Here is a 25,157-nt window from a genome sequence, read left to right on the forward strand (position 1 = left end):
AGTTCAAACTATTTTCATCTTTTTTTCTTTTGTAAAATTAAAAACCCCAAGCTCTAACTGTCCAAAAATAACCCCGTTATCCTCTTGAAAGTGGCAATTACATTGAGAAAATTATTAAAGATTCCTGCAAACTGACTGGAGAGAGAGACTATAAACCAAAACTAGGTTCTGTTAGATTTCATCTGCTCCAAATTACCATCCAACCCTATGATATTATTGATGTGCTTTCACTATATCCACTTTAAACCACCATAAACCATTGCCTAACTCAGTTCTTCCACTGGCCAGGTGCTCTTACAAGGCAACTTTTTTATTATTTGTTGTGTCTCCAGAAATCTTTTAATTTTGTATGAGGTGAAACAGACAGATCCATGTGGGCTCCACAAAATTCTTCATAAAAATCAATTAATGCAAAAGTGATAAGGGACTTTTCAAAAGTTGATTTTTAAGTGCTTTAAATATGGTGCTTCATCAGTTCATACTGAAGAGGAAAACGCCCCTTCATTCAGGTTCTGTTGGAAATAAGAATAATGCAACTGAGTTTAACTCTTGTAAATGTTCACTGACTACCAAAATGGTGAAGCATTTCCCTAAAAATATCAAAACTATCCAAAGTGAAACAACTATTAGAAATCTCTTGGCCTTATACTCATCCTTTTGAGAATGGAAAGTCTGATCCATTCCACAATAATTTGAATTCCAACTGAACAGCCTGCTACCATGGCTCTTAAGAGTTTACTGGATGCTGAAAGTCATCCACCAGGAAAACTTGTTAGCTTTAATAATTTAATTTTTCAAGAAACAGTCCAGGGGACCAACACTTAAACCAAAGAACCTCTAGTAAACAGAACGATGAAAATTAATTAATTAGCCTCCTTATAGTGCTTTGATAGATGCATTGAATAAATCTGAACTGATTTATCAGTCAGGTGCCTTTGTGTGGTAGGTGTTAGAATTATCTGTCATTAACCTTATGCTACCAATGAAGGTTCTTGAGTAGAAAAGTTAAATGGTCCCAAGGTCACATTTGAAGCTGGCATCACAGCTCAGGAATTTACTTTCAGTCATTGGAAATAATTTCTTAAAAAACATAAAGAATTCATGAGGTAAAGATCATGACCTAGAAAGGCACCATCATTTCTCTAACCTCAGTTTCAGAGGGCAGAAAAAAATTGAGAAATGGCTGTGAAAAAACATTGCCAGGGAAAGAGTTACCCATACAAGCCTGAACTGGTACCATCTAAATTCTGTTATATCATTATGATTTACCCCCAGAATCTGACAATTTGATTTATTTTGTATGATTTACATTATAGTTAAGTGACACCTCACTCTGTGTTTCCAACAAAACCCATAGACAAATCTAGTTGTCAGTGAATGTCTCGAAAAATGACAATCCATCTTTGTTGTTATTAATGTTATGGCAAGAGGTAGGGAAGGGAAATTATTATATAATGAAAATGGCTTTTGAGAGAAGATTTAAATATTCTGCAATATGGACTATAAAAGAAACTTAACCTCCTTAAGGCTCAAGCTGACAAAATATATTTTTAAAAATGTATTGGCTAAGCAGAGAAAATTCTGCCATTTCTATTCAACAAATATCAAGAAGTGCAATTTTTTTTCCCCTCAGGATGGAAAAATGCAGGTTTCACGTAAAGAAATATTAAAACATGTATTATTTTTTCCTGACCTCTTGACAGGCTGTCTATTGAGCTTGGTAGGACATCCAAGAAATTCAGATTTCAAAATTAATGATTAATACTACAGACTTTTCACAGTATCGAAGCGGCAGTGCCAAATTCCTCTACCATGAGCAAGTGCAACTCCACGCATTTCAGCAGAGCTGTGTTTGCATATCTTAGCAAGCAATTCTGGCCCCGTGCCTGAGAAAGCATCTTACATTTCATAGTCACTTGATTATGGCTCATCTTTAAACCACACTTTACTATTTGCAAGATACTTGACCCACAAAACCAGAGAAGTCCATCTGCTAAGATTCCATTGTGCATCAGTAAGTAAAAATTATGAAACTACTTGAAGTGCAAAAATCCAGTATAAAAGGGACATAAATATATTCCAAATACGTATTTGCTTCTGCAGACTGATGAACTTGAAATTTGGGGTTAAAAATTTCACTTGCACTAGAAATTTGTTTTTCAAGATGCTTTTTACCTGAACCAGAAATAGTTCTTACTACTAAAAGGGCAAGATCCACCTAAAGGAACCCATCCTTGGAAAAAAGTAAGAATGCACCCACAAGCCAGTACCAGCTGTCACAGATATATAGAATTTAATTAAGAATCTGCTTCTAATAGTCTGGAACAGCCTAAATGGAATAAAAGTATTAGGTATTAGCCCGAGACATCTATTGAAACCAACATTGTTGCTTTTTGGTGGGGTGCAACTTAACCACATGTCAAAAATCATGAACCAACCTCCAGTTTGGTCTGAAAGACAAATCTAATGTAATTTTAGGCTTGTAAAACCAAGACTAAATAATTGAAACTGTACATTTTTTTTGGTTTCATAGAATCACAGAATGCCCTGGGTTGGAGGGGACTTTTCAGTCCATCCTGTGCCACTCCCTGTCATTGACAGGGACACCTTCCACTATCCCACATTGCTCCAAGCCCCATCCAGCCTGGCCTTGGACATTTCCAGGGATGGGGCAGCTTTTCTGGGGGCATCAGGGTCTCACCATGCTCACAGTAAAGAATCTCCTCCTAAGAATAAACCTAAATTCTCCCTCTGACAGTTTAACAGCATTACAGCTCTTTCTTCTTCCCCTTAAAGTTGTGGGTTTTTCTGGCAGGGAGTTTTTGGCTTTTTTTTTTTTTTAACTACACCCCTAAAAGGTATTTTTCCTCCTTTTATGCCATTACCTCTTATAATATTTTTAAAACAACTACTTAGCTATTTTTAACTTTTTTAATAATGCTATCAGACCTGTCATTGCAACACTTTTCTGCAAATCTGTGGAGGATGTGACTGCTATAACACTAACCCCACATATGTTCACTGCATATAAGCCTACAACTCCGCTGCCACTATAATATAACTATGAACAAACATTGTGGAGGGGGTTTTCCATTTGCTTGGGGTTTATTTTCCCTCTCTTTACACACCTACCAGCTATTTCCTTTTTCATTGCCACAGCTCCAGTCACAAGGAGGCAGCAATAAATCTTTGCATGTACACAGGGGCTGGGAGGGAAGGTTGCTGACAGCCCTGTGATCCTCTTGCAGACAACAGCAATAAAAAATTACTGGATTCAGCATTGTACAGAAATTTTAGACCCCCCCAGACCTTCCTTTAGGCACCTACAAGTTAAGTACTATAGCAAACACCTGATTTCCAGAGCAGAATGAGCTACCTTGACTCCCTGTTTGGTACATGGCAAGATGAGATGCTCTAGAACATTTGAAAACACACATCTACTGTTAAAAAAAAAACATCCAGAGACTTATTTTATCAGGGAACAATCCAGATTTAGTCAATATTAACCAATGAACCCTTACTCTTTGCCTCAGCTCGGGCTCTACAGAATTAGGATGAGTCCTGTTTTAACAGAAGGCATTCAGATGTGTAGCTCAGTACCTGTCAGATCAGTAGTTCCCTAATTGCATTTCCCTTTGCTAAACAGCACATTGTGTGACAAGAAAATGCGTTGCAAAGGGGCTACAAAGCCTTCAAAACATTGTTAGTGCAGAAAAATGCCACACAATGTTATGGAGCAAATCACTGAATTATATTTTTTTTTAAAAAAGCACTTTTCATAGTTCTTGGCCTGTTGGAGGGCAAACCAAAATGAACATTATCATTATTTTATTAGATGTCCATTCCATGAGTATTCAAGGTTTCAATCATTTTATTTTGTACTCCTCATGGTAGAATAAAGCTATTTCAATATCATCCCTGAAGACTTGTAATTATCACTGGTTGATTTTACAGTATGTCTCTTCAGAAAGAGAAGGTACTATAAATATATATATATTTATATATGAACTACAGAATTTTCAAGACCATACATGTTCTTAAGGCTGTGGGTCCTTTTCCCTATTTCAGTTCAGACTGACTAATAATTAAGTCTAGAGCAGTCCTTGGCCAGGACCAGATTGTGAAGCACTGATTTGGCTTTTTACTTAATAGACATTCAGCTCAATTGTACTGTTAGTGAAGCTGAACTGAAATTTAATTCTTGTTGCTCATGTCTTTTGACAAACTGCTGCTAACACCATTTCTAACATGCTCAATTGCTTTAATGAACCACTAAAACACAGCACATTCCTCTGTCCATCATCCAAACATTTCCGGGGCCATCACTGGTGTAAAGTTGACCAGAACTCCTGAAACAACATTTCTCCCAGTCTGTAACTTTTCCTGCCTCTCCTGGAGGTGCCAGATGGAAATCTGGCTGTGTCAATAAGGTCACTTACTGTTGGAACCCAGGACATGCCTCTGGCAGTCCTGGATGGCTCAAGCCCCTGCCAGGGGGCTCAGAGACCTTGGCACAGAGCCCAAGACCCCTGTGCCTTTGATTTTGACCCATAGAAAAAAATTACCAACCTTACATGAAGAATTACAAGCCACAAAAGTGTAAATAGAATGATAGTTAGTTTGTCACAAGGTGAAAAGTAGAATTTTGGAGTTTTTAGAATGGGGGCTCGAAGTCCCAAAATAAAGGAATTTGGGTGTGTTTTGTCCTTCTTTCTCCTTCTTCCTAGCCTCCAGCTTCTAAGTGATGGTGGCACTTTAACATTAGTTTAAAGAAGGAACACACTGTCTAACATAAGTGATAGGTATTGAGAAATTATTGTAAATAATATACACATAGTTTTTAGCATAAAAAATAGCACCGCCTCTGAAGGAAGTCAGAGTACCTCAACCCAACCTTCCAGACAAACCTCGGCAGGTCAGAGAAAAAATGTTATAGGTAACAGAAAAATAAACAACCTTGAATGTAGCCATGATGTTTTCTGAAAAATCCCTTTGCTAGGATTTTTTCTCCTGAGAAACCTCAGAGGAAAAGAAAAACAATAATTATGCAACAGGTGCATCTTTGATTGGTCCATGTTGGTTGTTTCTAATTAATGGCCAATCGCAGTCAGCTGGCTTGGACTCTCTGAGAGTCACGAGCTTTTGTTATCATTCTTTTCTATTCCTTTCAAGCCTTCTGATGAAATCCTTTCATGTATTCTTTTAGTACAGTTTTAATATAATATAAATATATAACAATAAAATAATAAATCAGCCTTCTGAAACATGGAGTCAATATTCTCGTCTCTTCCCTCGCTCTGGGACTCCTGTGAACACCACCACACTTGAAAACCAAAACAAAAAAAAAATCCTCACTCCTTCTTTGGTTGCCAGGCTGGGGAAAAAAAACTCTCTGACACATCACAAGGTCAGCCAAAAGCACAAAGACACCAAGAGCTTACCTCCACTAACTTGTTGGCGTGTTCACGGAAGACCTGAGCGTATTCCTTCACCTCCTTCTCGTTGCCGCTTTTGGCGGCCTCGATGAGAACCAGCAGTGGGACGTTGGTCTCCAGGAATGAGTCTGAGATGTGATCCATCACTGCCTTCCGGAGCTGGGACAAAGGACAGCAGAGCAGTAAATAAAGGACATTTATCAGCACACGTTCCCCCTGTTCATGTTGCAGCACCGATGCGTTGCGTCTTGTGGCGTAATGTGGGAATTTGGTTTTTTTGCTTTCTTTTCTCCAATATTTGCAGCAAGCAAAATTAAAAACTTGAGGGCCCAGGCTCTGCAAAGCCCCCCTGGGATTTGTGCTGACATACACCCAATCCTACTGGCCTGAATGGATCTGTACAGAATGATGGTGAGAACTCATGTAAGACACAGCAAATTGATGAGAATTGAAAGCTCCACACTACTTGAAAAAACAATTCAGCTGACTAAAAAGGCAAATATGGATTAAGGAGCTTAACTCCAAGCAACCATTAAAAAATATTAGCCTGGATATTTCTAAGCCTTCTCTAATTCCTCCAGTGAATAGTATTCCATGCAATAATTAATATTTTGTGAAGCAGATGCCCTGTGCTTTGTATTCCCTTTTGAATAGCTCCAAGAAGTATAAACAGAAAACCTTTTTACCATTTTCCAGGCAGATTAGAAAACATTCCAATTCATTCTAAAGGTAAAAAAAAAAAAAACACCTTACAAGTTACTGAAGATTTAACACCTGTTAGTCTATATAAACATCTATTTGAAACAGTATTACTGTAAGAATAATGTCACTAACCTCTTTTCCACCTTGCTAATGACCACTAATTAATGTCAAACTTCTCCAAAATTTGAAAGACAGCCAGAAAAATGACTGAAATCTTAAATAATTCTTCCTGGAAGCTTAACTGCTCTGTGGGACTGTGGATCAGAAACATCTTGATTATGTTTTCTCCAGCTTTTGGGTTGTTAAGAATGAAAAACTGTGGACTCAAACAGAAGTTAGGAGCTATTCAGCCTGGAGCCTTGGGTACCCATTAGTCTCCTTAAATCATGCATTTTTAGTTAGATGAAGCACCCAGAGAGGTAATTTTCTCTATTCTGCAGCCCAGACAAGAAAGCTTTAGCTAGACAAGGTGCCATCAAAACACCCAATCACACTGAAAACCGGCCTATTGTCAGACATTGCAAATACACAATCCAAGATGCATTTGCTGTTTGATGGCAGCAATTCTCAGCTCTATTTGAATAAGGAGAAAGCTAACTTTGAATATTTTCCTTCATTCCCTGAGTGGTGCAGTAAAAACAAGCAAAGCAGAATAGCATATATGTGCTTGTAGGAGGTATTCATTTTATTTCCATCACAACGGAAGCAGTCAACCTATTAAGCAGTTCTCAATTCTCCTTAAAAATTAATTCTACTCAGATTCAACCTGGAAAGTTTTTTTTGTTTTTTTTCCACTTTCAAAATGATTAAAGGCACTCAGAATAGCTAACTCAGTAACACATACAAACAGGGGGAGGAAAGAAGACAAAAAGAAGAAAAGAATCATCTATCAGAGACCTGCCAACAGTTTGGAAGCTGGTGTGTGTTTGCTACCACCTATTACATTTCCATCTTGTTCTCTTTATTTTTTTCTCCCATCAATCTGCTGCTCTCCACTTGCTGACTCTTATTTTATTCTTACATTAAAAGCTCTTTCAGACCATGCTTTGGGTCTATTTGCACAGCATCACACACAATGGGACCCCAATCCAGGAATAGTTTTCATAGGTACCATCTCAATATAAATAACATTATTGTTCCAAATACATCAAAACATTGCAAGAGAAAGAAGAAATAATGTTCTAAGATGCTCAGTGTCAGAGAACAGTGCAGCAGCACAGCACCCTGCATGCTATGGTTGATAGATTTCCAGTCAGTATTTATAAAAATTTTTTAACTTAAGAATTCAGACACATGGTGGGATTCTTGGGGTTGCTCTGTGAAGGACAACCTGGAGTTGGACTCTATGATCTTTGTGGGTCCCTTCCAACTCAGGATATTCTGTGATTCCCTATTAAATCAGTAGTTGCCCCTATAGCCAGCTTTAAGGGAGAAATACTGCCAGAAAAGGTGCATCATAAATTTGCATAATTCTCCTCTGCAGACATCCATTTCCCAGGGCTTGCAGGCAAACTCCAGATCAGATGCCTGATTTGTGTACCCACAGTTAGACTTTGATGCCCATTGTATCAAAAAAGGCCAAATGGTAGCATTTATAAAGGAACACATCAAGCTTTTAAAAATCCAATGTGGCTTCCAGCTCATTCTCAGTGAGAGGTCCTTAAAAAATTCCACTTGCTCAAATTCAGTATGTGCCAGTGAAAACTACTGTCCACTGCACTAAAAACCTTACTTTAAATGCTAAATGAGCACCAGCACTTTCCTGTTTGTGTCCTGCCATGAGGAGGGATCTGTTCCAAAGGCTGGTATTTATTCAATGAACAAGAATTCAATTTTTAATCCAAGGTAATGTGCTGTTATGGATCAGGTTATAACAATATGCCCCATGGAATTGTAACAGCAGTCTCAGGATGTTCAAGTAAGCAGCATATTTTCATCACTGTTAAATATCTTCAGCCTACAACCACGTACCAGAAATCAATAAAAAGGACAGCAAGAGCATCAGCTAACCAGCAATTTGGGGTTTACCATAGTAAATATACAGTAGAGCTCTTTCTGAATCAAAAGGAATGAATAAAATAGATATCTGGTTTCTACTGGTAACTGTGTGTTGCACTCTGAGGTTCATAATTGCAGCAGCTGAAAAAAAAAAGAATCTGAATTCTGACTGTCACAGATTTAATAAATACAAAATTAATACATTCTATTTTTCTTCTGCTGTGTTAATCATAGATGTCAGAAGAATATTTCTGGCCCCTCTTGTAAACAGGCACTATAATTTCTTTAGGAATTTGTTATCTGAGTTTTAGGACGTCCTTGCATTGAAGTTGAAAGGTAGAGTTAACAGGTTTTATGTAAGCTGGAGACCACAAATTTTGCCATCCTTCACCACAAGCTGTAAAGAATACCTTGACAAAATCATTTGTTAAATGTGACAGCAGTAGGAAGGCAAGACATTCATGCAAGAGCTCAAATGGATACATGACAAGGTAATATAAATGGCACAAGACAAGACATTTAAAAGTACTGGCTCACCATTACCAGTCTATTTGATCCAATTAGGGCTATTCATCAAGGTAAATAACTACTGGGAAAGCAATCTTGTGTGTTCCTGTGCATACTGCAACAAAGCCCAGTCTAAGTGATGGCTTGTGCACCCAGAGATTTCAGTTTCATGCAGGTAATGTCAGCTCAGAAGGGAATGGGAGAAGGCTGTGACTTGAATCTGAAAGCAGCAAAAGCCTGTCATGTTTTATTCCAAAACCAGCACCAGGGCTTTGCTCATGCACCTGTATTAACAAATGCCTCTGCAATGCCTTAATTTATGCTGAGTTCTGATGTAAATATTATGACACACACTATTACTTGTAAGACAACGCTTTAGGTTTTTTCCCCCACAGGATTTTTAATTTAGAGATGAATTCAAAGCACAAATTCCACCACGTGAAACTTCATTTATTAGAGGAGGAAGCACATTAAATTAAGGTCTTGCTTAATTCATTTTGTCAGAAAGGAAACATTATTAATGTACATAAAGCTAACAGATTAAGAAATTTGCTACACCAACAAAAAATATAGAAGGTAAACATCAAGACCTGGAAATATTTTTGAAAGCATGAATGGTGCACAGGCAGATTTTATGCCTTTCCAGTTCAGTCAATTCCATCAGTTTATGGTGCACAGTCAAGTTGCTGTTTTTGATAGCATCATGCTCCACTGTTCTAAGCACTCTTTAGGGCACTTTTATCATTGTCAGTTCACAGCCATAATTGAGCTCAAAGAGGTTAAATGCCCACCAAAACGATGTTTTCCGTGGCTATATAACAATTTTAGAACCAAAATGTCTCAGTGCTACTTACAGTCTAGTAGAGAATTAAATGTCTAATCCTGCCACTGGAAGGTAAAGCCACAGCAGGAGATTAATGACTCCAACAGATTGTTAAACTTTATAAAGCCTGGCAGTGCAGAGCTGCCTGTAACAAAAGTTTACCAAGGAGCACCTTATTCACCATTTTCCATTTAATGGGTGTTGCAACCCAGCTCCAGTTTGCACCTGCAGAGAGCTCCCAAACAGGCATTAATTCAGTTGAAAGGGATGAAAATAAAGCCTTCTCCACTAAGTTAAGGTGTGTCGCCTCCAATATGCTGTGAAATTGAGTTCTGGAGAATAAGGCAGTGACCATTAGGAGCTGCTGCAGTTTGGTGCTAAAGAGAAAGTCTCAGTCAATTCTGCAGAGTTTGTCACAAAGGATCTGACCAAAGAATGGTAAACTTGGGGGATGGGGACAGCAACACCAGCAGTGATGTCTTGGCAGATTAAACAGCAAAAAGACTGATATTTAGAACATGTATCACACTTGCATACTCAAACTCCAGATCTATGGAATAGATTGATAAAGTAAGATTTGAGACAGAGAGAAACCAAATACAGGTAACAAAGACAGGTAATACTTATTAGAATAATGAAATGGCCTGGATCTTAAAGATCCCAGTTCCAACCCCCTGCCATGGGCAGGGACACCTTCCACCAGCCCAGGCTGCTCCAAGCCCCAATGTCCAACCTGGCCTTGGGCACTTCCAGGGATCCAGGGGCAGCCACAGCTGCTCTGGGCACCCTGTGCCAGGGCCTGCCCACCCTCACAGGGAACAATTCCTTCCTAAAATCTAATCTATACCTGCTCTCTTTTAGTTTCAGCTTCTCAATATATTTTTCCATGTGTGAGCTCTCCTCTCTCTATAGAGAAGCTGCCATAGTCAGGAAAAGATTTGGGGTGAATTTGCTAACAGAAAGCAAGTTGAAGTGACAATTTTTGACCAAAAATTTGGAAGAGTATAAGAAACACACACAAAGAACATTCCTCCTAGTCGTGGGCCACTGCAAAGGATTCCTCAAAATGGTTCATGGCCCAAAGCATGAAGAACCCAGTTACCAAGTGCTAAGGTACTTAATCCCCATTGATTTAAATTTGTTTGTTTGTTTGCTGGGGTTTTTTTTAGGGCCTAAGGTGGGTGGTTTATCAATTTTCATAACAGAAAAATTTTATACTGCCCTTTCAAAAAATATTTTTCAGTGAGGGCAAGCCTCAGGCTTGCTAGCAATATTAGTGCAGTTACATAGAAGCAGAGAAAAAAAAATTATATGTTTGGGTGAATAATAACCACATACTCCCCAAACATGTGAGGATTATCAGGGTATGAACTCTGTCTTTCATGTCTGGATAGAACAACAAAGACACAACTCTGATAGCAGTTCTGGGATTCTATTAAATATTCATTATTTCTAAAAATAAAGAATTATACAGGGGATTAACAGGTAGAGGACAATACAGAGTTTCCAATCAAAAATGTGGGAAAGCCAGAAATACAGGTAGGAACTGAGCAGACAGTGAAAAACATTAGGGAAGTCAAAATAACCCAGAAGTGAAAAGACAGTGATTAACTTTTGCATTCTCTATGTCCTGAGAGGGTAGAATTGTGATAAAGTGAATGTGGGAGGATGAAATTGCAGAACAGGAAATTGCATGTAGGAACAAAGAGGGGGGAAAAAACTATAGGTTATCCCAGCAGAAAAAAATGGATCAGACTTTGAAAAATAACCTTGTGAAAACTGAAGAAGATTGTGAAGTGTCAGAAATGTCACCAAAACTGCAAACCTAGAGTCTGATGTAAAAGAGGTGGGACAAAGAGGATAATGAGGAAGAATAGAGAAAATGGATTAATAGTGCAAGGATTAAACTAAGAACCACAGTCTATTGTGTAGTTTCATTTACTGTCTCAGGTCCTGTTGAAATTATACTTAAATCAAGTAGAGCATTGGAGCTTTATGGGGTTTTTTAAATCAAATACAGTAAATAAATAAAAGGGAAAAAGGTGGTTTGGGGAGATGAAATAGCTATTTGGTCAAGATGAGAAGGAAATTTTCTACATAAACTCTTAATGAAGTTATCCTCACTGTGAGCAGTCAGATCCAATAAGTCTTACAGGTTTAATACAATAAATGTCACATGTGTCACCCTTGCAGTCTCACCTAACCCAGCTGCATGAACAGCCTGGCATAGTAAAATATTGTCTTCAGCTTCTCCAAGACCCAGAGACTGAGCCCAGTGGAAGCTGATGACAGCTCTTGGGTAGACCTGTCTGTTGAAGTGCCAGACAATGGCTGAAACAAGATTAAAAATTGATTGTGTGCTGCAAAAATGGATTTCTCATCATCCTGCCCAAGACTCACTCAAAGTCACCAGTGGATCCTGCCCTATGGACAGAGATGATTGATATCTGATACTATCAATTATCACCCATGCTTTTCAAAAAGCCTTTCCAGCAGTGAGATCAGTCTGGGGTTTGTTCTTGGGGTTTTTTTTGGGTTTTTTTTTGTCTTTTATCTCGTTTCACTTATACTTTGTTTTCTTCTCCTTTGCAGTAATTTTTACACAGTAAGAATTACAAACAAACCTTTTGTGTCTGGTTGCTTAATTACAAGTAGAACATAACATTAAAGATAATTCATAACACTTAGAAATAGAGTTGGTGAACAAAATTAATGTCAATTAAGAAACAAATGTAATGTTGAAATCCCATTTGGCAATTAAACTCCATGTACTTTGCCACTGCTCAAAAGCCATTAGGAGGATGGAATTAGAGAAGGCTTTGGAAGAGGATTATGTTTTCCTCCATGTTTATGGTGCTCCCTATCTCATGCTACTGCACCAACATTTGGGGCTATTTTTATGAACCCAAACTTCTCTAAGTGCCTTTAGCTGATGTGACTACAGGTCATTCTTGAGATGATACTACAAACCATGAAAGCTTCTTTATGTAAAACTATTATCAACAGAAGTCTCTTGAAATACATTTCTGGTGGGTTTTTTGCCTTCTTAGTCTGGCTGGTGGGTAATTTTATTGATAATGTAGCAACATTACACACTCCCACTGAGCTTCTCCCACAGTTACAGTGGTTTTTTATGAAAAAGTATTTTAAAAACTCCATACTCATTCCTCTGCAGTGATTAGAGAGGGAGGCATCTTCCAAACACAAAGATTTGTTGGAATATCTGAGATTTTATGAGGGCTCAGTATTTGAGGAATAATACACAAATTATGTGCAGTAATCTCTTCCAATAGAGCTGTCACTGACTTTTGCCTCCTAATTCTTCTCAAGGCACTTTGAAAGGCCAACCCTCTGCTCACTTAAAGTGACTTCAGTTAAAAAAAGAAGAAAAAAAAAATCAAGTCCCTATTTCAAAAAAGCAAAAGCAGCCATGGTTACTACTTTGAAGCTTTTGCCAGGAAAAAAAAAATAATCCATCATGAATATTATGTTGCAGCTCAAAACTTCCTTTGTTTGATGAAACTGTTACACACTGCAGCCTTACCCAAAAGTACCTGATATGGGCATAGTTTCCTGAAATATGGCACCATATGTGCATCAGTAAACATTATGTGTGGAGTAAATTAAACCAAGCCTTATAATTAGGCAGTAAGGAAATTACTGCAGACCTGAAAGAGTAAATCAGCAGTATTAAAGCACTCTCCATTTCCTCTGGAGCATTTCAGAGCACTATAAAAACCTCAAAGTCACAGTGATAAACACCTAGAAGTGCATTTTGAGGGAGACAAAGACATGTGCATTCAAAGAAGTTAAAATCAAAATCCTTATTGATTGTAATTCAAATAACAGGGCATTTTCCCTAATTCTTTAGATCAGATGTTTGAAAATTTTACTAGAAGTCCTTTCCTGAAGTAAATACACCACTTTTTTTCTAAGAAATGGGAGCAGACAAAAAGTGAAAATATTGATCAGCATGCCAGGAGCTCCCAGCTCTTTCAGACCGCGTTGGTGACATTCAGAGTGTCCCTAATCCTGAGGCCATAGATTCAGTGGAAGCTGTAGGAGCAGAGGACTTGGGGCACTGCTACCTCTGCCTTCTAAGCCAGCATCACACCAGAGTCCAGACTAACACCTTTGTACCTAGAAAACAACTACAAATCTAGAAAAGAACTACAAACAATGCAGTGCATCCCTATCGAATCAATACAAGGCATAGACATGTAGCCCTGGCACAGAAATAAATCTGTATTAGCATTTAATAGACTGCTTTTGGGAAGCCAGCTTCCACATTTCCATATTCAAGAGCACTGGAGTCACTGCAGGTGAAAATCAAACCTATTGAGCAACAAGGAAAAGGTGCTGAGTTTCTCACGGGCAAGAGCTGATGCCACAGGTGGCCTGAGGTTCAAAGGGGTTTAGATTAATTTGTGGCTGGCTCCCTTTAAAAAATGGCAGCATTTTTTTCAAAATGTATTTTCATGCAACAGAATGGGGCAATCTGAGCAGTGACACTGCACTTACTCTTGGAAACAGCCAGAAACTCCCCCTTGGTAATACAGCACAGACTCCTGTGGATCATCTGGTTAAGTGTGACCTTGTTTCAACTCTGCCTTTGCAAAATAAATCTTAATAAACATTCCTGCCAGACTAAATTCTGAAGTTACAGCCTCCTTGGATATTCTGCTACTACTTCACACTTGCATGAAATTTTGCATTTTCAGAGCATTGCATCAACTCTTACAAACTCTCACAGTGTTATGTGAGCTAGGGAAGGTCTGTGACTATTTCATTCTCTGTTTTCTTCCCTTATTTAAATTATACAGATCTTAATTAAAAAAAAAAAAACAAACCCTTCAGTATTTATAACTTTACCCCATGCCCTCTGGTTTGCAACAAAGGGCACATCAGAGAAGGAGAACACAATCCCCAGCCCCCCCAGAAATGCACTGATTGCTGCACTGTTGACTATGGACAGCTGGAAAGCCAAAGCACTCCTCACACAAACCCACCTTTAGGATGCCTTAATTAGAAATCAGATTTTTCATGGCTCCCTGTGTATAAAGAGCTTACACAAGACACATCCTGGAAAATGCCAAGTCACCCTCCAGAGATGAACTCTCCAGTGAGTGCCAGTGAAAATCACTTTATATCTCCACCTGATTTCTATAACTGACATCAGCTGGTGTGAATGTTCAGAGTTCTTTTTTTCCTCTTCCCCCTGCCCCCTCAGTATGAGTTTTTTATTTCTTTGAGTGTGCTCTTCATTGTCTTTGGGAAGCTGAAAAAAGTTTGTTATTTGATGTATATTAAGTTTGATAGAATGGGTTCACTGTTTTTCACTAAAGATTTTTTTGCTTTTTGAGCCCTTATGCTTCCCTTTGTCTTATATTTTAATATTCAGATGCTGTGCACCTCCTAATGCTGGTACAACACAAAACACCTCAAGTGAGGCAGCTTCACCTTCAGAAGCAACTTTATTTTCTGAGCTTCAGATTACTCTTCTAAAACTGGACAGTAAGTCTTGCTTATCCTCACAGAGCACAGTAAAGAGAGGATAAACAGAAAAATTAAGTCAGTTAATCATGATCTAGAGCACCAAGATTTAATTTCTAGGTGCTGCTGGCCCTCCCTACAGCATTTGAAGTCATCTGGTCTGGGTGTGAGACAGCTTTGCCGCAATAACAAGAAAATAAGATTTCCTCTTTTGGAGGAAGTCCTGTGTTTTCCTCAAAGCATTGACATTCTGTAAAGAGGCATCCTATGCATATCTTTGAGTAGAGAGATTTAATCCACAGACTGAAAACTTATATAAGTGTCTATCTATAATTTAATTGACATTGTATGGGTTAGCTGTGATAAAATCTGTTCCAACAGAACACATTCTTTCAGTTTTCGGTGTCCCATCAGTCCAATTCCATGAGTTACTATTCATGCTTTTTATTCTGAGAGTCCTTCTAGAGTCTACACCAACTTTTGGCCAGCTTCAAAGTGCCAAACTTTATTTTTTTTTTTTTACCCTAAATAGCATTCATAAACAGTGATACAAGTCAATCTACATGGAAGTGAGCAACAGAAAGAGCAAGCTGAGACACTGCTGCTCAAGGAACAGAGAGAGATGATAAGTAAGTCCAAGAACATGCTGAAGCCTGGGATCCAGTTCAAACTGGTGTAACCCATATTAATCAAAGGACAGCAGATTGCAAGGCCTTTCAGAGACCTATGAAGATGGTAAAAACTGAATATGATCAAGATGTTGTCCCCAAGGTCTTTGTTTTACCAAATTTGCACAAATAAATTACAGGAGGTATTTGTCTCATCAAACTTTAGGCTTTTGCAAGCTTGACTTGCAGCCTGACACAGCTACTGAAACAGGACTATGAAGGATTTAGTGATCATTATGGGTGCCTTCAAACTCAGGCTATTCTGTGACTAAAAGGTAATATAATAATTGTAGATTGAAGGGAGGGATGTTAGAGAATATGGCTGATAACAGGCTGATCAAAATCATGCCCAGAGTCCACCAAGTGTCTTCCAAAGGAATTGGCAAGAGCCCACCTTTGCACAGGGGGATGTAAATGACTGATCAAATATAGATAAGGGTCATGGGAAAGGATGTACTTACTGCATTATAAATAAAGAATTCATTACAGGTATAAAAAGGGCAAATATGACCTGGATTTTATTTTTTTTTTAATTTTGGCTTCTGCAGAGTGTGTGACTGGTGGAAAGACATCACAGCATGGTCACTATTAATATTAATTCATGCCTAAATGGCCAAATCTGATCCTGAGTACCCAAAGTGTGTCCCCATTCCTAGGACACTGATAGTGGCTGTTGGAAAAAAAGACACTGAAAAGAAGCAATCAAAATCCTAACTCATCAAAAAGAGAGAAAACTCATCTAAACCAAATCAGAAATCTTGGAAAAACCTCTCTTACAGCTTTCAGCCTAGCAAGGAGCTCTCATTAAATCACCAGTAACAAGGATAAACCACAGATACAGCCAGAAGCTGTTTGTGGGAAATCATATAGAAAAACAAGTTCTGTGCCACTGTGGAAATCACACAAAGGGTTTATTTATGAATAGTAACCTGTCATGGTTATACAATACCAATGTTAGTGCAGTTGCAGATAGCAGAGGAGAGCAGAACCATACTCTGGGCTTTACATTCTGGACTGGTGTTCTGAGGGAATGATACTCATCACAGAAACACTGCCCTTCTTTTTTTCTTTTTTTTTTTCCAAATACATATTAATTAGTTGGCCAATTTTAAAACCATCTGAGAGAGAGAGAAAAGGTCTTAATGATGGTGAATAGCTGGAGTTTGATGGAAAATTGTCTGGGTAGCAGAAGAGTGATCTGAATCAGTGTCCTGTGGAGGGAAATTTGTTTAAATTTGTTTTGTGAAGTCAGAAGCTGGCTGGCTGTGGAAACCGAGGGCACAGGGAATATTTCTCTGTCTGCTCTGGGGTGCCCTGACCCCCAGGGCAGCACTGACTTTCACCCTCATCCATGGAGAAAGTTTCCCAGACTTCAAGATAGACTGGAATCCACAAAAGTGTGAAATAGATCATAGAGAGCAGTGCAGGTGAATCACTTGGGGAGAAATTGAGGTTTTGGGATTTTTAGCATGTAGTGGATGGAAGCAAGATGGAGGGCACAGGGTGTCATCCTGGGCTTCCCCTTCATGCTTCTTCTTCCTTCTTCTCCATGGGTTTGGGTGGCATTTTGTAATTGGGCAGAAGAGTCTGCATTGTGGGCTCTGTGGGATCAGTTATTGGGTTAAAAGGGAAAATAATCCAGGTGTCAGCTCTTAACTGGATAGTTTAGTCTTAAAAGCCCTTGTAACAAGATATTGTTGGCCATTTTATGCCTTCTGATGAAAAGCTACTGAACTCACAGTAGTGAGACTGTTTTACTGATAAGAAATAATAAACACCTGAGTCTGAACATGAATTATTGTCTCAAGTGCCTTCAATCCAGACCCAAAAAAATCAGCAACTGGGACCTCCACAGCTGGCCAGAGTACCCAGACAGGCACCAGCTGGGCAGGAGCCAAAAGCAGCCCATCATTCTCTGCATTTCAGCCTCAGATGATGAGGAATGAGCAGGGAGAAAGATGGGGGTGAGAAGATGAGAGGAAACGTGAGAATCAAGGACCTGAGATTATTGCTGTAGAAAGCCCCAAACAGACAGTACAATGCTAGAGAAAGCAGAATTTCATTAATTCAGGTGTTCACAGTTTTGGTTTTCAGTCCTGTGTCTACACAGCATGGATTCCTCAGGATGCTGTCTGGAAAATACAATTTGAGAAGAGGACATTTTTGATAAAAAGGAGAGCTAAAGTGAAATGTTTTGCCTCAGACAGTGGTGTGAAAAATTCTTTTTTCCATATTCAAAATCACCTCTTCTCAAATTGTATTTTCCAGACCTTAGCTACTACCTGTATGTAGCTACTAAGAGGATGTTGATGTAATTCTGCTTTTTGTGTACCTGTCCAAAAACTTGAGCTGGATTTTACCCAACAACACACAAAGGCCACAAAACTATAATCAGGTGGCAAAAAAAATGCATTTTTGATACTGCACACAGAAACTTAGATATCTAAAAGTAAGATTAATTCCTTTCAGGCATCCATTCCATTAAAGTGAAAGCCCAGGATATCAGTCTAAATGTTCAAAAGTATTTATCAAAATGCAACTGGTAACGCAGATATTTCAGGACTTTCTACTCCACAGTTCCTATTAATAGATATATGTTTTAATGAAGTTTTGTTACCTAAAACTGCAAGGAGAAACAGAAATCCAACATAAAAAAATTCAGTACTTTTTATTTTTAATTTTTTTCTACTTTCAGATGAAATATGAAAATTTAAAACCTATAAAAAATTCTTTGAAACAAAGGAAAATCTCCTTGGCCATTATAAAAATGAGGGTTTAATTTTTAATATTTATTTATATACAAATATTTGTATTTGCAATGCTAGGCTAAAAATAAGTTAATAATTTTCAAAATGAAAACTGGAAACTACTGGAAAAAATCCACACCAGACTTTCTAAAGCTCTCAGGCTTCTTTTAATTTTAAAAATTAAATTTCTTGATAATTTGTGGACTTTTCCAGTTTTTAAAAAAATTTAATTTTCTGTGGAGAATTTATTTCATGCAGTATTTCCAAGCATCTTTAGTAATAACATAAACCTCAGTCTGTAGGAGTTGGATGAATTCTCCTTAACAGCTGTATGAGAGTACAATTTCCAGTACAAACTGAGAATTGGTGGTGAAAAAAAAATCTTATTTCTGTCCAATTCCTTCCACTTGGAGACACAGGAAACCTTGAATGGGCAAAAATGCAATACCCCAGGCTGCAATGGCAGCACAGATGGGTGGTATTTAAGGCAAAACAAATGGTTTTGGTTCTTCCACCTCGAGCGGCTCGTGCAGAATGGAGCAGCCCAACTGCCAGGGGTGGGACAGCAGTGGTGGTGACAGCACAGCAGCTGCTGCTCTGAGCTGTGCCTCCAGTGTCCCTGTGCCTGATGCTTTTCAAATGCTCCAGGGTTACCTGGAGCATTTGAACTCTTGGGTTGGTGTTTTTCTTTGTTCCTACGGAGGAAAAACTAACAAAAGGATTGGAAAAAGAATTGGAATTGCAAAAGGATTCTAAAAGAATTGGAATCAACCAGCACCTGCTGCTGGCCTGGCTTGCTGTACCCATGCCTTTGTTACCTTTTGGGTTTTGTCTTTTTTTATTTTTTTAACTACAGGCTGGCGTACCAGTGGGAAAAAGAGATCCCCAATCTCGCCAATTGGCACAACTTTTTATCAGATCCAGTTCTTTCTTCAGCTTGTTCAAAATGAAAGGCTGATTCAGCCTGGGGAAGAGAAGGTTTCCAGGTCTTCTAGCTCCTTCCAGTGCCTAAAGGTGCTGCAAGAGAGCAGCCAGGGACTTGTGGAAAGGGCATGGAGTGACAGGCCAGCAGGAATGGCTTTACACTCCCAAAGGGCTCGGTTACAGAATCACAGAAATTTTAGGGTTGGAAGAGACCTCTGGAGGTCATCCAGTCCAAGCCCCTGTCAAGGTAGTGTCACCTGGAGCAGGTGACACAGGAATGTGTGCAGGTGGGTTTGGAATGTCTCCAGAGAAGGAGACTCCAGGGCCTCCCTGGGCAGCTGCTCCAGTGCTCTGCCACCCTCAACATAAAGAAGCTCTTCCTCATGTATAGGTGAAGTTTCTTGTGCTTTAGTTTGTGGCCTTTAGTCCTTGTCCTGTCATTGGGCACCACTGGAGAGAGTCTGGCACCATTCTGTGACCCCTGCCTTGGAGACATTTATATGGATTGATGAGATCCCACTTATTCTCTTTTCCAGACTAAACAAACCCAACTTCTAGAGTATCTCCTCATAAGGGGGATGCTTCAAACCCTTCATCTTTGCGGCCTCTGCTGGACCTTCTCCAGTAGCTCCTTTTTTAAATTGTACTGAGGAGCCTGGGTTAGATTTTAGGAAGAATTTCTATCCTGAGAGAGTGGGCAGGCCCTGGCACAGGGTGCCCAGAGAAGCTGTGGCTGCCCCTGGATCCCTAGGCCAGGCTGGATGGGGCTTGGAGCAACCTGGGCTGGTGGAAGGTGTCCCTGCCCATGGCAGGGGGTTGGATAGAGATGGGTATTATGGTCTCTTCCAACCCAAACCATGCTGTGATTTCGTGAAAATCCAGTAAGGAATGGCAGCAGCAAACCATGGGCTGGTGAGGCGTGTCTGCTTCCAAGAACTTGCTCAGCCTGACTTAGCTTCATGTTCTTACTGGCAGTTTACAGTAAGACATATAATTAGATCTCTATTATAGTTTCCCAATTCCCAGGAGAGTTTAAATGATAAGTTTAAAAGATGTAATTCCATCAGAATAAGAAATATTGCAGTGACTGTGAATTGTGAGGCGGAATTTTAGCACCGTGTGCTCCATCCACAATCATTTCCCATGTCTGCATGTTATGCAGATAATGAAATCAAACCTCCCAAATAAAGAGCTAAGTGACCTGGGGAGAAAATGGAAAATCAGTCTTAGATGAGTGAAAACTGAAAACTTGCAAGGGACCCTGACTACCAATTGGGGGAAAAAAAAACCCATTTATCTATATTTGTATTTTTCATCACCAAAACACCTCTTGTAGGTTATTGTACCCATGATATTTTCTGAAAAATCCTTTCCTTAGGATTGTTTCTCCTGAGAAGCTGAGAGGCCTCAGGAACAAAATATAACCAATGGTTATCTGCTGCTGTGGAATGCAACAGGTGCATCTGTGATTGGCTCATGTGGTTGTTTCTAATTAATGGCCAATCACAGCCCAGCTGGCTCGGACTCTCTGTCTGAGACACAAGCCTTTGTTATCATTCCTCTTCTATTCTTAGCCAGCCTTCTGATGAAATCCTTTCTTCTATTCCTTTAGTATAGTTTTAATATAATATATATCATAAAATAATAAATCAAGCCTTCTGAAACATGGAGTCAGATCTTTGTCTCTTCCCTCATCCTAAGACCCCTGTGAACACGGTCACAGGTTATCTAGTTTTATGGGTTAACTTTAAACATCTAAAGTCTGAAAAGCAAGCTTTAAAAGGGAATAATTAAGACAGAAGGCATGATGATATTCAAAGTTGGTTGTCTCTGCAATGATTTTGCCCAGGATATAAAGACTGAAACAGAGGGACACTGTAATCTCCACTGCAGCTCATTTCCTCTGAATCTTCAGGCCTCTCTCCCCAGCATCAAACCAAGCCCTCAGTGAGACCCTCACATTCTGGAATTTAGCAGGGAGTGCACGGGCAGGTCTGGGCAGCCACACACAGGTACTCTGCTGATTATATTCATGTGATGAGGCAGAACATTGATCATAATTCTGAAGGATCATGATTTACAGTCAGAATGCACTCTGTTGAAAGCAGACTCCATCTTGCTCTATGTTTGTGCAAAACCCAGCACAATTATGATTTAATCTTGATTAGTTTACTAGCAACTGCCACAATTTAATAAACATTATACCTACGTGATTAACTTCCATAAATACCAGAAACTGTATTAAAAGCTTCATCTCCAAGCAAGAAAATACAATATCTGTGTTTCACTTTACCCACATCCAGAATTCCAACCTCTCTGAGGCTGATCATTGCACAGGGGTGAATACACATGAGAAGCACACAGCTTATTCAGACAGGGGCCATTTTTGTATCACGTTTCAGAGTAAATTTGGCTTTAGGGATGAGTAATTCAGGCAACTGCTGAGAGCCTCACACAGAACTCACTCATGTGTTAGTCTGCTACTTCCTTGAAGCAGTGAGAACAGAGGTGGGAGGCAACACATGGTCCCAGCTCCACTGCAGAGCTGAGGATCCCACAAATTTGGAGGTCAGAACAGCAGAGATCTCTCTCCTGTCATTAGCTGAGCAGCAGATGTGATGCCAGGCTTTATATAGGAGACTCAGTGATTCATATTGTCTGTAGGTCCACTGCAAGGGGTTTATTTGGCAAAATAAGCTCTGAGAAGATGATCTTCAAACATGTCTGCTAAAGGTTAGGAAGGAAGAGCTGAAATGAGCTGAGTTTTAGCACTGCAGAGCACTGATTTCAAAATGCCTACAGGGGCCACTCTCTCCAAAATTATCATGCTGCAAATAAGTACCTGAAGATACATTTAAATCTTTACTTGGTTTGGTAGTTTTCTGGATTTGGGATCATTTTCAATGAGGCCAGGTAGAATTTTCATTATCATTATTATTATTATTAATAATTTGTACAAAAAAATGCAGAACTGGCATCATCTCACAGGGAGAAAAAAAAGACCTAAAAAGAGGCAATCTGTCCTGCCTTAACTTGCAGGTATAAAGAGAAACCTCTCCCTTTTGGTTGCCAATCTCCTTTCACTTCTTTTCCATCTCAAGCTTTTGAAATTAACCTTTCTTCTCACAAAACACAATGATAAATGTAATAGAAGAAAGCCAAAATGTATGGTTTAAACTAGGTTTTGCAGTTATTCATAAAATCATAGGATAGTTTTGGTTAGAAGGGGCATTTAAAGGTCATCTGGTTTATTTCCCTGTGCCAGGGTCAGGGCCATCCTCAATGAGATCAGGTTGCTCAGACCCATCCAATCTGGCCTTGTGTGTTAACAGGGATGGGACATCCACCTCTCTACCAAAATTTTTATTTATTATGACTTTCTGTACCTTCACAGGATCTTTATTTAATACAGTACCTTGGAAGTTCTCTTTGAATATATTTTAATCTTACAATTTTTCATATTCTGCTCATCTTTCCTGTTACTCCAGTGAGAGTATTCAAATAAAACACAAATAAGCACATATGCCACTGTTTTTATGACTGAGTTTTTGAGCTGCCAAGGCAGGGAAGGTCTGGACAATCTGCCTCCCCTCCCACATGGAAAGACCATTGGGGGCTGCACTTGGAATGCATTTTCTTCTGCCTTTTTTTTTGTCACAGGAAATGTTGCTACTTTCCTTAATGTCATGTGCAATGTAGGGCCATATCTAAATGAGGACACCAATTCTTTACACCTCCTCATGTGGAGAAACCAGCCTGAAGTTGGAAAGCAATGATTTCCTTGGAAAATCAGGAAATATCAAAATCAGGGCTCACCTGTCTCCGAAGGTCTCGTGTTTTCTTGGTCATCTTGTCAATTGCAATGTTGAGTGGGTCTCCCTTCTCCTTCCTTCCAGTCTGTTAAAAACACGAAATTTTAGAGTTAGAGAAAAATCCTCTAGGCAATATAAACTGTAACAAAAAAATTATAAGGATTCATCAAAGGAAATTATTGCAGCTTTTTTGTTTGCTACCATCAAGTTGTTATTTCCAAAGTAATGTTTTTAACGTGTTTACGTGCAGGAGGCACAGAAGATTATTTTAGAACAATCCTAAAGTGATAAGAACAAAGATTAAGGTGACTCACCGGAGAGTTCAGAACTTTTCCACCAATAAATTATGTGCATATATTATAGCTAATACTCAAAAAAATCTGGCAAGACCTTTCACTATAAAATGAATATTAAGAGTTGCTAATCTCCATTCTGCCAAGCACTGGGAATGTTAAACATGATAATAAGCAGCAACACAGCTTGAGGACAGAAGGAAAATGGTCCCTACGCCTGTAACAGGAATCACATTGGCAGACATTAGGTTCAGTATAAAGAAGAATTCCACTTAAAACACTTTCCTGCAGGAAGTCTCAAAGCAAAACTCCTCACGAAGATTAAAAAGGGGGAAAAAAGCCTTTTGTGTCACGTAACCAATGGGGGGAAAATATGGTTTTCAGGTTCAATGGCACAAAAAGCATGAAGTGACTTTGTTAGCTGTATTACCTTTCTCTTAAGAGAAAACTACTTCTCTAAAGATTTGTCACATCTTTTGCACATTGAACTCTGTTTGAAAGCTTTTCATCAAGAATCAAAATGATCTTCCATTCTTTCTGGCATACTCTTTCCTTCCCAAGGCTGTTTTCAAATACTTCTATTTAGAATTGTTCCTTGCATATGATTAAGAACCATTTTCTCTCTCCAGCTGAGCCTAATAGCACACGGTTTCTGGGAGCTATTGAGAAGTCACTTTTGGGGTGGGATGGGGATTAAAGACACCCTTTCAATGATACCCTCTCACATGTACAGCACTGTTATCAGCCCTACACTGGCAAGAGGCCTCTGTTCCAGTCTTTGCTTTAGGCATTCATTCCAGAGAACGCCTGCTTGCTGTTACTGCCTGTAATTCTAATTATGACACGAGGCCAAAGCTTTTATGATCATTTAAAAATCTGTAAAAACCATCCCCTTTCTTTTATACAGAAATTCAAACATAACAATATCAAGTGCCACCAGAATTTAATACAAAACATAAATTTACCTCTTAGCTTTCTAAAAAGGATCCATTACAAATTCTGGAGTTAATCACACAAATTGACACCAGAAAACAGAGATAAAGCATTTGCTATCACACAAGAGGAGGCATCTGTGTCACCCGCTGATATTTTTATCTCACTTTTCTTGTGTTCATCCTTTGACTGAGTTCTTCTGGTCCCCAGCTGAAGAACCACATCTCTTCAGCCTGAGCAATGTCAGCACAGGCTTTTGGTTTTAGATGTCCCAAATTCAGTCCCCGGTATTTTGTTCAAGACAGCAGGTGTCATATGTGCACACAATCGAGCCTGTTTTTCAAGCTGAAATTTCACAATAAAGCTGAGGCAGAAAAGTTTGGTTCAGGAAGCCTCTCCTGATGATAGAATGGTGCAGCAGGGACTGCCAGATGAGCCAGCCTCAGCCTGGCTCTAGTTTGTTAGACTACAGAGTTACAGTCTAAGAAAACTTAGAAAAAAAGACAATTACTCCAGCTGTGTGTGCTGTGCAGTTGCTGAACCAAGTTTCCTTGGTTACATTCACACTCTGGGATGCTTTATTTTCCCAGTCAAATAATTCAATTTATCTAATATTCTTTAAATTCTTCTCTTCCTTCTAATTGTTTAAGCTTTAATGGACTGGCTTGGAAAGATCCAAAACCACAGAAGACATGTTAAGACTTTTTTCTTTTTAGGGCAAAGATAACCTTTGCTTGGCACTTTTTCTTTCCTTATTTTAAATAAAATCAGGGAATAATTTACTAAACAGGCCAAAACTTCTGTGAGACTGGCACAATGTGA

At 39.1% G+C, this 25,157-nt stretch overlaps 1 protein-coding gene across 1 annotated transcript in view; it reads right to left on the reverse strand.

Annotated features, from left to right (window-relative positions):
- The window catches only part of CTNNA2 (catenin alpha 2), a 478,376-nt gene that overhangs the window by 96,111 nt on the left and 357,108 nt on the right, over positions 1-25,157 (reverse strand). Inside the window, exons 8-9 of the mRNA XM_054514537.1 lie at positions 23,114-23,194; positions 5,442-5,594 (exon numbers count right to left, since the gene is read on the reverse strand). Of these exons, the coding sequence (XP_054370512.1) occupies positions 5,442-5,594; positions 23,114-23,194 (234 nt within the window). The remainder of the gene's footprint in view (positions 1-5,441; positions 5,595-23,113; positions 23,195-25,157) is intronic.

Source organism: Molothrus ater, chromosome 4, assembly GCF_012460135.2.
Source record: "Molothrus ater isolate BHLD 08-10-18 breed brown headed cowbird chromosome 4, BPBGC_Mater_1.1, whole genome shotgun sequence".
NCBI classification, from domain to species: domain Eukaryota; kingdom Metazoa; phylum Chordata; class Aves; order Passeriformes; family Icteridae; genus Molothrus; species Molothrus ater.